Source organism: Podarcis vaucheri (assembly GCF_965113315.1).
Source record: "Podarcis vaucheri genome assembly, chromosome: 4".
Taxonomy (NCBI): Eukaryota; Metazoa; Chordata; class Lepidosauria; order Squamata; family Lacertidae; genus Podarcis; species Podarcis vaucheri.
Window position 1 is genome coordinate 87,152,844 of NC_138762.1, and position 14,295 is coordinate 87,167,138.

The 14,295-nt window shown below is 38.5% G+C and overlaps 1 protein-coding gene across 1 annotated transcript in view; it reads right to left on the reverse strand.

Moving 5' to 3' along the window:
• Window positions 1-266: 266 nt before the first annotated feature.
• Window positions 267-14,295, reverse strand: part of TM9SF2 (transmembrane 9 superfamily member 2) — a 33,757-nt gene continuing 19,728 nt past the window's right edge. The window contains exons 11-17 of the mRNA XM_082218654.1: window positions 9,041-9,160; window positions 8,364-8,421; window positions 7,617-7,776; window positions 7,107-7,258; window positions 6,486-6,597; window positions 4,838-5,009; window positions 267-1,589 (exon numbers count right to left, since the gene is read on the reverse strand). Of these exons, the coding sequence (XP_082074780.1) occupies window positions 1,522-1,589; window positions 4,838-5,009; window positions 6,486-6,597; window positions 7,107-7,258; window positions 7,617-7,776; window positions 8,364-8,421; window positions 9,041-9,160 (842 nt within the window). The 3' untranslated portion in view covers window positions 267-1,521. The remainder of the gene's footprint in view (window positions 1,590-4,837; window positions 5,010-6,485; window positions 6,598-7,106; window positions 7,259-7,616; window positions 7,777-8,363; window positions 8,422-9,040; window positions 9,161-14,295) is intronic.

The following is a 14,295-nucleotide window of genomic DNA, read 5'->3' on the forward strand; positions in this document are numbered from 1 at the left end:
CAAGATAAAAACAAACTGCCACATAGATGCAAAGGGAAACAGCTCCAGTAAGAAGCAGAGAGTGATTCACACTTTCCCCATCAATTAAGACTTAAAGGAAGGGAGGGAACCCTCCACAGCTGTCCTACACTATAGAGCAAAGTATGAGATTGGCTGTTCACTAAACCAGAATATACATTTGCTGCATGTTTTCTTTTTTGCTTTTTGTAACATACCAAGTTTAATTACAGAGTCGTAATGCTAGATTACAAGACCAAATTCAAAAGTTATTAACAAAAGATACTTTTATTGGATTTTAATATTCAAGCATTAGTTTATGATCTTTAGAAAGAACATATTAGAAAAAACATAGGTTCTTTTCTCCAATCAGAATGTCTGAGCCCAAAACATGCAGTTTAACTTGGTTGCAGATATGCTCTTGTGGGAGACATGCAGGCATTAACGTAAACTCAAACCAACGCAACATAATAAACATGTTTCCATTGCTTTTTTCCAAGGATGCATATGGGTTAATGTAAATTCCACATCTAGCAAATTGAACCATTCTATTAATACAAGACGAACAGCATTTCTGCTTGTGTATGTCCAACCCCCCCAATCCATTCTACATAATATGAATCATTAAAATCTGTTGTCAGCACACTTGACAGTGCGTCTTCCTTCTCTGTATGCAGATCTTCTCAACATATTATCCAGTCTCTTAATCTAGTTATGCTAGCGGATTAGAACTGACAGTGTAGTGCAGTTATGAACAGTTACATCTATATAGGGTAGAGCAGATTAGCAAAAAAAAAAGAAAAAAGAAAGAAAAAAGAAAAGAAAGGTTAAACCAACCTAGAATTTAACAAATATAATCTACATATTTTAAAAACATATCAATATATCTGTATTTACAAAATTTCATGGATTTATTTATAGTATGTGATGATCCACTGAAAATGTTGATAGTAATTATTACAATTATGAATGGATAGATTCCCAAGACTCAAGAGGCACATAGTTCCAAAGGCCAACAACACTGGAACCTAATGAAGTCACAGAAAAAGTGAGATGGATTTATGGCCATAACTCCAATATAAAAAAAAAAAATCAGGGGGGAAAAATCAAAAGCAACACACGAGTCAACTTTCCAAGTCATGATAGAAAGAAGTTATTTCATTGGGGCAAGGGGATAATTAACCCCACTCAACAAGCCTAGAAAACTGTATTTACACCCGTTATTTATTTAGAAGCATCATTAAAAATTCTGTAATGTACTCACTTCTAGCCAGTCATTTAGAATTTAAAAGTTCTACTATAAGCAACATTTACAAACGCATACAATATTTAACTTCAACCTTCAGTAAGAACACCCAAGTGAAAACAAATTGCAAAGTTATAATACAAATGTTTTGGGTGGGCAAAATGTATATTCAGTATCATTCACAAGGTACAGAAGTCAATACTTCAGATAAAGCTTAAATTCTTCTTCAGAAGCGTATCATTATATTAGGATGATGGCTCCTATATTTTTCAGTTTCTTCAATCCACTTTTACAACGCTGTATATTTTGGTCACAAACCAGAAGCATGCGAAGAATCCAATTGTTCCTACAAAACAGAACATGAATTTTAAATTGGCAGAATAAACATCAATGGATCTGTTACAGCAGGGGTCCTCAAACTATGGTACGTGGGCCAGATCCGGCCCACCAGGCTCCTGAATCCGGCCTGCAAGCGGGCGGCAAGGTCTTTGGGCGGGTGCTCCCATTGTTCCCATTCAGCGCCTCACCTTCTCACCCCTTGCCTTTTCCTGTAAGACCTATTACAGTCGTTAAGAGTCGTCAACAGGCTCATCTCAGCTATCTGCCAACCTCCCATTCCCACCACCCTTCTGAGTAATACCCCTCCCCACCTTCTCACTATATAGAAGGGTCTGGCAACTTCTGTTTCAGTGTATCTGAAGAAGTGTGCATGCACATGAAAGCTCATACCAAGAACTAACTTAGTTGGTCTTTAAGGTGCTACTGGAAGGAATTTTTTATTTTAGCGCCTCAAGAGTCTGCCTCAAGCTCCTCCGTGCTCTTTTTCCAAGCAACCGCCCAAAGACTTCGCAGCCTGCTCAGTCAGTCCCTGCACGCTGAGGTAAATTCAATGTGGCGTAGGAAGGTGGGTGCGTGGGGAGCGGTGCACAGCCTGGGGGGCGGGGTGACAAAATGGCAGGCAGCACAGGCTCCACGCCATTAAGACATTGAAACAAGAAGCTTCTGTGCCTGAAAGTGAAGGTATTGTGTATTGCAAAATAGGGTTGTGTTGATGCAACACAGCTGTTTATGCAGGAAGCGCAAGGATGCAAATGAGCAAAGGATCCATGTGGCCTGGAGAAAGTGTGGAAACCACATATACCAAGGATGAGTTTACATTTCTGTTAGATACTGTAACACAGGGGTCTTCAAACTTTTTAAACGAGGGCCAGTTCACTGTCCCTCAGGCACTGTTGGGGGCCGGACTATAGTTCCCCAAAGTTATTGACCTTTTTTACAGAAGGCTGCCCTTTTATGGAAGGTTGCCTCTCAGGACAGGACCGGATACCAGCACTCAGAACACGGGCACCCACAAAAAATACCCATTGCTAAAAAAACCAAGACGGGACACTGAGGCCCACGAAGGATCCCACTGCTCAGCACCGCACAAATGCACAAAAGACATGTGCATCGACACAACCCTCTTTTGCAGTACACAATACCTTCTCTTTCAGGTACAGAAGCTTCTTGTTTCAATGTCTTAATGGGTTTGGTAGCTGTAGAAGCTGGAGTGTCGTGATGTATTTTTAAAGGGAAGTCTGTACCAGTCAGATTTTTTTTTTAAATCTCCGGGTAACAACATCCTAAATTGCCAGGAGATTAGTGTTAGTTATCTCCCTCAATTAGCATATATTTGAGTCTATATGTAGATTGAATTCAAGACAGTCTGTACCTACTCACAAATTATGGAGAAATAGCTTGACCAGTTCTGAGTGAAAGTACATTCCTCTTTATGTCTCCACACAGTGAGAAGACACACTAAAGCCTTCTTCTATATGAATTGGTGGGACTCAGAATTAAGTCCCACTAAATTCAAGCAAGAACATTTCCAAGGTAATGTATGCAGGGTGGTGCAATGCAGTCTGAGTGTATTTTGTTATTTTGGTAAATATGTACATAGTTTTGATGCTGAAAAGCACAACCAACCAGACTATTTGACTTCATAATTTTTGGCTGATTTAGAATCCAGGGTAGCTGAAGGATATTGGAGAGTGGAACATTTGATATGTCTGTTCATGGCTGGAAGATAACCATGTGCTCCAATAAACCAACAGAGACTACTGCTTTTACAGCCCTTTGAATATATAAGTTCCCAAGCAGTCAAAACCTGTGTGACAATGGCACATTGATTTTATGTACCTTATTGATTATTCACAAAAAGTATGTACAAATAGACTTTTTTAAAAATGTCACTTGAAGTCTGTGTTTCATGTGACTGAGAATTAATGAGTGTGAATTTTTGCAACTTTAGATGACTGAAGATAGGTATTGGTCCTTTACACGTTGCAAAACTTTTCTATGTTTATGCATTAGGTTCTAATTCAAAGTTATGTATGTGTGTGTGTTTGTAGCAAAGAATGAAGATTTAGCAATGGTTCATTCACGATGAATAAAATTCAGCAAGAACTGTGAATGATATTGTATTGTTTTTTTCCATAGTAGCTAAGCCACTGATGTTTAACTGACTCATTTACTCCGATACAGTATTGTGGGCCCAGCTGTAAGTCAGATTTGTCACATAGCTCCCAGTATTTTGCCTGCTGTGTCTGATCAATGACCCGGAATGCAGTGTGAGAAGCAAGTGCCCCAAGCATGTGCTACACCGTCACAGCAGCAGGGCACCGTCAGAACCCTTCTTGAGGCTGACCATTTTTAACAGATGAGTAAGCAGCAATATAATAGTTTTGATGCAACAATTATGAGTTTCTCTTTTTAGCTTTTATATCATCTTGACACAGGAAGCTAGATGCCTTCGGGGCTTGTGTGTGTAATTTTGATCACTTGCTAGAATGATCTCATCCAAGCTTAATGAAATTTACTATGGACGTATCCCTTAATACACAGCCTCTTTTTTCTTGTAAACAGCTACGTTTCTGGGGGGGAGGGAGAAGAATCCCAATGCACAGTTATCGGCATATAAAACGCTACAAAAACTATTCCAGAAAGCAACAGTAACTTGTGCAAAAAAATTGTTTAAAATACTAAAATGGAATCCAATTAACTTCTTATATTTTATAGCCATCAAGGTTTTGACGCCTTCTCTCTGAACCCTTACAAGTGGAGAAGAATGTTCTCCAAATAATACAGCTCTCTCTTTATAAAACTATAAGGACTGTTAGGTCCTTAATAGGTAAACAAATAGAAGCATGCAACAATACAGATAAAAAAGCGGAAGGGTCTGTATTTTGCATTTTCAATCAAATTCTGAAATGGCCCCTAACTGTGTTTAGGAATTATACAGATGACTGCCAACATTCAGCAGTCAAAGCTTCAGGTAGAAAGCAGAGGAGCAGGGAAATGAACATAAAGATGGCCTGACTACAGTTAAACATCCCACCTTTATGTCACGACAACTTGAGGTCCATAGTCCACATTAAAATAGATAGGCACACAAGTTTGTTTGTTTTTTAAACAAGCAACCATAGGGATGTCCGTCAAACACTAGTATGAAAAAAGTTTGCACATGGCTCTAGAACTCTTAAACTGTATTGTGTGAAGCACCCCAGAAGCACTCTAACATAAAGTCTCAGTACCAAAAAATATATTCATATTTACCTGTGAAAAGGAAGAAGATCAGTACCATTATCATAGTGTACCCAAAATATAAAATGGTGCTTGCTGTACCCGTAATTTGAAGTTTGGAAAAGAAGTAGTGTACTGCGTATATTAGAAAATAAACAGCGGTAAAGCCACTGGTGAGAAATGAGCGCCACTGCCAGTGATAATCCTAGAACAAAGAGAAAAATGGTTGAAAAACTGCTAAATACTAAACCAAAGCAACATAGACTATATATTTCATATCTAATAATGATGACCCTTTATAAGGTTTTAATAATTTTCTAAGATGAGCTACTGGCAATTGATTGCATAGAAAGAGACCATTTGCGAATCATTAACTTACTCAAATAAAATACTACAGGGATGCCCTTCTGAAGGGAGCAAACACATTCTAGGCTGACATTTGGAGCACCTGCATTCTGGAGCAGGTACCACAAATGTTCTAAGACAGTGCACAGTGCCAGGCATGTAAAGGCGGGGGGGTACTTCCCTGGCCAGGCCTTCCTATCTCTAACACAGCAAGTATGTACTGCAGTCCAAGTACAGATTCACTTGAAATGTAAAATGGGATTAGCATTAAGAAAACCAATTGAAACCATGGAGCCTGTTTTTGGTAATATTCCACAGCTAGGTTCTTTTGGTGATCAGCAGCAAGCTCCATTTACTGTATCTGTCAATCACACCATGGAAAGTTTTAGTGTCAGAGAGGACAAGGCTGTCTTTAAAAAGAAAAAAAAGAAGAGGCATTTGACCCCAGCAGCTGATACGATTTTAAAGACAACCTGTTGGGAAATTGATGCAGATCGCCACCTAATCGAGTTAAAACGATTCAAAATATTTGAAGGTACAAACATTTGATTTATTTAAAAAGATGCCTAGGTTGCCTCATAGGATGTCTTCTCTAAACAGCCAGCAAATGAAAATTGCAAGTGTAAGCAAGCAATAAATACAGATTAGAATGCACAACCCATCTTAAAAGGGCCATATATTTCACATTTCTCGGCCCCAGCAAGTTTTAGCAGTTATTACACTATTATATTTGAGTCAATACACAAATCTGGAGTATACCCTATGTTGCTCCTAAAACATGAAGTAGAAATTAAGGAACCCTACAAATAAGGCTGAGCAAAAAAAGGGGGTGGATGATATTATGATGATGATGAGGAGTCCTATACCGTAAATTGGATCCCAAACGCCTTGCAAGTCAAACGTTTTGGCTCCTGAATGCCGCAAACCCAGAAGTGAGCATTTCGGTTTGCAAATGTTCTTTGGAACCCGAATGTCCAACGTGGCAGACCCAGCTTCCTGCAGCCAATTGGAAGCCACACCTTGGTTTCTGAACATTTTGGAAGTCGAATGGACTTCCGGAACGGATTCTGTTCAACTTCTGAGGTACCACTGTATTTATATGGGTACCTACTCGAAGTTTTTTTGGGGGGGATTTTGGCCTCGCTCCGGGCACCCTAATACCAAAGTCGGCCCCTGATCCTCAGTACAAACATAAGCAGACTTTATGAAATCTCCCTCCATCATTGTGTAAAATGAATAGTAACTTAGGAGCCAAGTCATTGATCGTATCCTTTTTGCTAATAATTTAAATCCCCCCAAGACAGGACTGTTGCAAGAAAGAATTCTGTAGGCTTACCTCTGCACACAAGTGGAAATAGCAAAGTAGAATTGTAGCCTCAGAACACGTGATAACCAGAATAATGAACACCAGAAACAAGAAGCCAAACATGTAATACATCTGATGAGACCTAGAAAACAGAAGTTTAAGCATAACAAAGGTAGTCTTGGTGAAGTTTACCTGGCCATTCTACGTACAAGTGGCAAATATTGTTGAACTCCAGCATCTGAAGACTGCTCAACCAAATTGTATCCATTAAGAGTTTATGGCATAAAACTACTTCCATGTTTAATTCATCTCAAAGTTGCCCATGTACTTTAGGGACATAAGGCAAAGAATCCCCACCAACGAACTGTCTCACCTAAGACTGGTAAGACCTTCTGTGTCATGACACTCAAGACCTGCATCAGGCAACTTTTGGTTGGATGGTTTCAAAAGCCTATGGCCAGACAGCTACATACTTGCAAGCGTAACACAGGCTTTATATGACATTAAAGCAGAACAGTCAAAAGCTTTGATAATGGAAGAAAGTAGAGAGAAGTGCAGAAAAACAAATACAAGCTCTTTTTAAAAAAACCAGCAAGTTGAAAAAGTACTTTAGAAGGCATCAAACATTTTTCAAGAAGCATACTGGCTTACCATATGCTATTAAGAATGAAGAAAAGTTGTATGAAGATGCATCCGAAGGGCAGAATGCCTCCCATAATGATACCAGGTAATGGCTGCGTGTAAAATGACTGTTCAGGAATCTGACGAGGAATCTGATTAGTACGAACTGGATGTTCTATGGCCTTTAAAAGATATAAACACAAAGGTGGAGGAGAGACTTTCTAAATTATACTAAACACCACAAACAGAAGGAAGTACCTACTCAAAAGAATTTACAATCCTATGGCTTTCTAGCACATTAAAGGAAATCCAAGCTAAATCTCATCTAGCGAGGTCTACCACATTCAGAATGGTTTTCTTTGCTTTGAATCCTGTTGTTTGACCATGCTTTATATATACACAACTCAATCACTGAAGTCAGGCAGGACCCCCAAATCCACAGCCTTCTAAAGGACTGAAGTCAGGCAGTTCAAAAGGTACGAGATATGTGTGCAGAGAAGGTGAGTAAAACATGTAAGATCAGAAAGACAAAGAACTTACATTCTTCTTGAAACCAAAGTAGGCCCCAATGAACGTCAGTGGAACAGATATGCAAAACCAGAGGGCTAGAACGGCAACCAAAGTACCAAATGGAATGGCTGCAGAGGAATGTTCTCCCCAGAGAATCAGATTCATGATGAAGAAATCGGCAAACACAATGCTAAAAGAGAAACGAGATTTAACCATTAACTCACACTTGATTAATTTCAATGTTATTGAAATCATATCACTATATGTCTAGCTTAACGTTGAGCCCAGGTGACATGTAGAAAATATCAGGCAAAGAGGTCAAGCAAGCCTTTCTTCCTTAATCTAACAGGACTGAGCTCCAGCAGGAGTTGACGTTTCAGTTAAATAGTTCCAAATATATGTCTGTCTTAGCTCCACTTCAGGGGATGACTGCTTGCTGTGATTAAGCAGAAAGATTTGACATAGGCATTGTATAGTATATGACACCACAGATGCAGTGTGGTCTAAGAAGCAGCCCAAGGAGTAAAAGCAAGAATCAATGAAGAGAATCCCTGTCTTTTTAAAAAGTACTTCTGTCATGCTGGCACTGCTTAATCAACTTTTTTCATGTGGCAGAAGGAAACAAGGTTCACAAAAAAACCAAAAAAGGGCACGAACTGTGCATAGCTCTAACATGAAACGATGTTGCTGTGTTTTACTTATGTTGCTGAAGACTCACCAGTTTTAGCCAAGCTTCTCATATACCTATTTTAACAGTAATCGTAGGAATTAACTTACCCAGGGCAAAGGAAGGCTGTCAGCAGAACATTTGTCTTCCATTTTTCACCCCCAAATGCTGTATGAAAAGAAACCCAAAACAGCACCAATTAAATGACAGGTACTGTACAAACATAATTCCCTATTTATTAGAACAGTTTAGGCAGGCACTTGAACTTAAAGTTCAGTTTTGTTATTTGTTTTTTCATCTTTATTAAAACAAAATTTTGAAAAATTAGACTGATTCAACATACCGTACTGCATAATACTAAAAGTGCACACTGATTGAGAAGCTGAGTAAAGCAGTTATAGGTTTAACTTTTGTTTTATCTCCCTTTCAAATACATATAGACCAAAGCAGACAAAAGCTGGATCAAACTTCATATGTCAAACAAAATGCAATTTCAAAAGCCACTGACAGTCTGATTTCCATAACAGTATGTCAGTTACCTCTTCCCCTGCAAGTAGATCTAAGTAAGAACAATTGACGTTAGAGTTAATACAATAAAAGAATATCCAACTTGAAAGTTTGCTAGCTTGAGAACAATCTAAACCTGCATGTAGTCTCTCTTCAGTCTTAAAACATTTTTCCATCTTGCCCAGAGGGCAAACAGGATCAGAGGGGAAATCACTGCTGTGATGATAATTTAGACTAATGAACTTAAGTGCTGTCACGTTAAATGAACTTTTGTACTTACATTTGTAGAATCTGGCAGCAACGTAACCTGCTGGGGTTCCAAGCAGCACCCACAAGACCACAGCACAGGTCATTAATGCCCCCCGATTTGCAGGTGACAAAAACCCAAGGCAAGCAAAAACTGAAAAAGGAAATACACAGTATTTAGAGGCCTCTTAAAGATATGTGTGCTTCTCATGTAGGTTACCTTATTCACATCTGTTGTGCACAGTGCCTAGGAGCGATGGCACAATAGTATATTTCCCCCTTTTTTACCAGAGGTTTCAGATTTTTTACTTTGTGAAGTTCAATATATTTAGGATTTGTGCAGACATAATGCTCCCTGATCTCTTCATCTATCCACAGTTCAAGTAGCCTGAAGAATACTGCAAATCACCTATGTGAACTTCCTGCTGGCTCCTACAACATCCATTTTCACTTTTGGAACCGACTACGATAGCACTATCTGTATACTGGCATAAAATGTGTTAAAATGTGTTAAGGAGGGGGGATTATTGGGTTGTTTTTATTTTTAGCATGTGTTTTGTGTTTTATCATGTGTTTATTGTGATTTTATGTTGTGAACTGCCCTGAAACCTGCAGGTATATGGCAGCATTCAAATTTAATTTGATAATAATAATAATAATAATAATAATAATAATAATAGCAGTAGTAGTTACCAACCAGAATTCTTATTACAGTGGTACCTCGCAAGACAAAAAACTCGCTAGACGAAAGGGTTTTTTGTTTTTTGAGCTGCTTCGCAAGACGATTTTCCCTATGGGCTTGCTTCGCAAGATGGAAATGTCTTGCAAGTTTGTTTCCTTTTTCTTAACACCGTTAATACAGTTGCGACTTGACATCGAGGAGCAACTCATAGAACGCGGTGTGGTAGCCTTTTTTGAGGTTTTTTTTTTTTTTATAATAATTTTTATTATATTTTTTACAGAAATAACAGAACAATCAAAGAAAAAAAGAAAAGACAAGAAGAAAGGAAATAAAAAAGAAAAAAAAAACACGACCACTCCAATGACTTATTTCAAATTTCCATTGGACTTCCCCCGTCCCCCGCACAATGCATTCTTAACAATAAATTTATCAGCAAATTATACCCTTATTTCGTGTATTTCTTTATATTTTCAATTGCAATTTAGATTTAAATCTCTTGGTCACCATATACTCTAAAAATATACCCTAATATCGTTTTTACCCATTTAAATCTTGGTTCTTTCATAAATCTTATCAAATTTCTTAAATATTCAAGTTTCATTACTGGAGCTAAGTTCCCAATCATACGACATCTTATGTTTCATATAACTTATAATACTTTTGCAAATAGTCTTTAAATTTTTTCCAGTCCTCCTCCATTGCTTCTTCTCCCAAGTCCCGGATCCTTGCAGTCATCTCGGCTAGTTCCATGTAGTTCATCAATTGCGAGTGCCAGTCCTCCAGTGTGGGCAAATCTTGGGTCTTCCAATGCTTGGCGATAAGAATTCTTGCTGCTGTTGTAGCGTACATAAAAAAGGTTCTATCCTTTTTAAACACCTTCTGGCCGACAATGCCCAGAAGGAAGGCCTCTGGTTTCTTGGGAAAGGTGTACTTAAACACCTTTTTTAACTCATTGTAGATCGTTTCCCAGAAGGCCTTCAGTCTTGGGCAAGTCCACCAGAGGTGAAAGAATGTCCCCTCAGCTTCCTTGCATTTCCAACATTTGTTATCGGACAAATGGTAAATCTTAGCTAGCTTAACCGGGGTCATGTACCACCTGTATACCATCTTCATAATGTTTTCTTTCAAAGCATTACATGCAGTAAATTTCATACCGGTGGTCCATAACCTTTCCCAGTCTTCAGACATAATATTATAACCAATGTCCTGGGCCCATTTTATCATTGCTGATTTAACTGTCTCATCCTGAGTGTTCCATTTAAGCAGCAAGTTATACATTCTCGATAATAACTTGGTCTTTGGTTCAAGCAATTCTGTCTCAAGTTTCGATTTTTCCACCTGGAAACCTGTTTTTTTGTCTAACTTAAAAACCTCATTAATTTGGGCATAATGCAGCCAATTTTGCACCTTATCCTTTAGTTTTTCAAAGCTCTGCAGTCTCCAATTACCTCCAATATTTTCTATTATTTCCCAATATTTCGGCCAATATGCCTCCATATTGGTTGTTTTCCGAGCTTTGGCCTCTATTGGTGAAATCCACCTCGGAGTTTTACTCTCCAATAAGTCTTTATATTTTTTCCAGACCATATATATTGCTTTTCTGACAATATGGTTTTTAAACATTCCATATGATTTACCCTTGTCATACCACAAATACGCATGCCAACCTAACGAATTGTTAAAGCCTTCCAGATCTAGGACATCAGTGTTTTCTAGTAAAATCCAATCTTTCATCCAGCAGAAGGCCGCCGCTTCATAATATAACCTTAAGTCCGGCAGGGCAAACCCCCCTCTCTCTTTTGCATCAGTTAATATTTTGAACTTTATTCGGGGCTTTTTGCCCTGCCAGACAAACCTAGAAATATCCTTCTGCCACTTTCCAAAACATTCCACTCTGTCCACAATCTGCAGGGCCTGAAACAAAAACAACATCTTTGGCAAAACGTTCATCTTTATAGCTGCAATTCGGCCTAACAAGGATAATTTCAGTCTTGACCAAATTTCTAAATCTTTTTTAACTTCTAGCCAACATTTCTCATAATTGTCTTTAAATAAATTCAAATTCTTAGAAGACAAGTTCACCCCCAGGTATTTCACTTTTTTAACAATATTTAGTTCTGTCTCTTTCTGAAACCCTTCTGTTTCCATAGCCGTCAGATTTTTCCCTAACACCTTAGTTTTTTGCTTGTTCAGCTTAAAACCCGCCACCCGACCAAATTTCTGGATCAGATCCAAAACTCTTTTTGTACTGGGTTCTGGCTCCTGTAGTGTTAAAACCAGATCATCTGCAAATGCTTTCAGTTTATATTGTTTCGCTCCGACCCGTATTCCTTGTACCTGCCGATCCTCCCTTATCATGTTCAGCAAAACCTCCAGGACCGAAATAAACAATAAAGGGGATAGGGGGCACCCCTGGCGTGTTCCTTTTTCAATATGAAGTTCTTCTGTCACCACATTGTTCACTATCAACTTAGCTTTTTGTTCAGAATAGATTGCCTCTATTCCATTCTCAAACCCCCTTCCCACTCCCATCCCTTCCAAGTTTTTCTTCATAAATTTCCAAGAAATATTGTCAAAGGCCTTCTCCGCATCAATAAAAATTAACACTGCTTTGGTGTTAATATTTGTTTGTAAAAGTTCCAGAATATCGATAATATTCCTGGTGTTGTCAAACAAATGTCTACCTGGGAGAAAGCCTGCTTGGTCCTTATGGATTACTTCATTTAATACTTTTTTAAATCTGTTAGCCAAAACATCCGCAAATATTTTGTAATCCACGTTTAGGAGTGAGATGGGGCGGTAGTTCTTAAGTTGAGTCTTTTCAGTTTCCACTTTAGGTATCAGTGTGATGAATGCTTCTTTCCACGTATCTGGTGCCTTCCCTCCCCCCATAATCTGGTTGCAAACCTCCTCTAGTGGTTGTATCAAATAGTCTTTTAACGTCCTATAATACTTGGAGGTGAGTCCATCCGGTCCTGGAGATTTGCCCAACTGCATATTCTGAATGGCATCCTCAATTTCCTGTTGTGTTATTTTGCAATTCAAGATTGATCTCTTCTCTTGAGATAGTTCTGGAAGGCCATTTTCTTTCAAAAATTGTTCTATCTCGGCTACATCCTCGGATCCTTGTGTGTATAGTTTTTTAAAATATTTCTGGAAGCACTTTCTAATTTCTCCGGGTTTCTGGATGTTCCTTCCTTCAACTTCTAGATTGGTAACATAATTTAATTTTTGTCTCTTTTTCAACTGCCAAGCTAGCAGTTTCCCACATTTATTTGCCGACTCAAATGATCTTTGTTTCATTTGTTTAATTCTCCATTCCACTTCTTGGTTGATCAGTTGCGCATATTGTGACTGGTGGAATTTAATTTCTCTTAGAGTCTCTTTTGATTTTGGATTCAATCTTAATTTTTTCTCACCGTCTCTTATCTTCTCCAATATCTTGTCTTTTTTACCATTCCAGAGTTTTTTCTTAATCGTATTCTGTTGTATCAGAAACCCTCTCATAACAGCTTTACTCGCGTCCCAGATTGTTCTTTTTTCCACCGAGGTATTTAAGTTGATTTCAAAATAGTCCTTTAAAGCTTTTTGGGCCTTCTTTACAATCTCTTGATCTCTTAGCAGATTGTCATTCATTTTCCATCTGAAGGAATCGGCAGTAGTAAATCTCATTTCCATTTTCAAAGCGTTATGGTCGGAGCAAGTCTTTGGGCAGATTTCTATTTTTGTAGTCTTAGGTGCCAGCCCTCTAGTTGTCCAAATTTGGTCGATTCTTGTCCATGACAGGTGGGCTTCAGAAAAGAAAGTTCCTTCTTTACCTAGGGGGTTTCTCGTCCTCCATAGATCGATTAAATCCATATTGTCAGTTAGTTCAAAGAAAGTTTTTGGTAGTCTTCCATCTTTAGTCAAATTCTGATTCTGTGACTTATCCATCAAAGTAGAGACAACCCCATTCATATCTCCCATCATAATGATGTTGGAATAGTCCAGATAGTCCAATAATGTCTCATGCAGCTTCTTATAAAATTCTGATTTCCCCTCATTTGGTGCATAAATTCCCAATATCAAAACTTTTTCCCCTTGGGTCGAAATTTCAATAGCCAGGATTCTTCCTTGTTCATCTTTAAACAGAAATTTTGGTGAAAGATTCTCTTTGGCGTAAATCACCACGCCTCTCTTCTTTACTCTGTCTGATGAGATAAATTCTTGGCCTAATCTTTTATTTGTTAACACCTTCCTGTGTAGCCTGGTCACATGTGTTTCTTGCAAACAAATTATATCCAAATTCTCTTTCTTTAAAATATGGAAGATCCTTTTGCGTTTTTCAGGGGAATTCGCGCCATTAATGTTCCAACTATACAGCTGCAGAGACATCTTGTGTCAATCTGTTGTTACTCTTGTTGGGTATCTTCTTTTTTGTCCGAATCCGAAGGTGGTAACTCTTTTCCTAACTCTGGTGGTGGCCAAATAGCTGCCGCTCCTTTCTGTAAGTCTTCTCCGTGATCGTGTAGAAACTTCTGGCTGTCCTCTTTCGTTTTGATTTTTATCTTCTTTCCTTTGTATTTAAACGAAAGACCTTGTGGAAACTCCCACCTGTAAGGTATTCC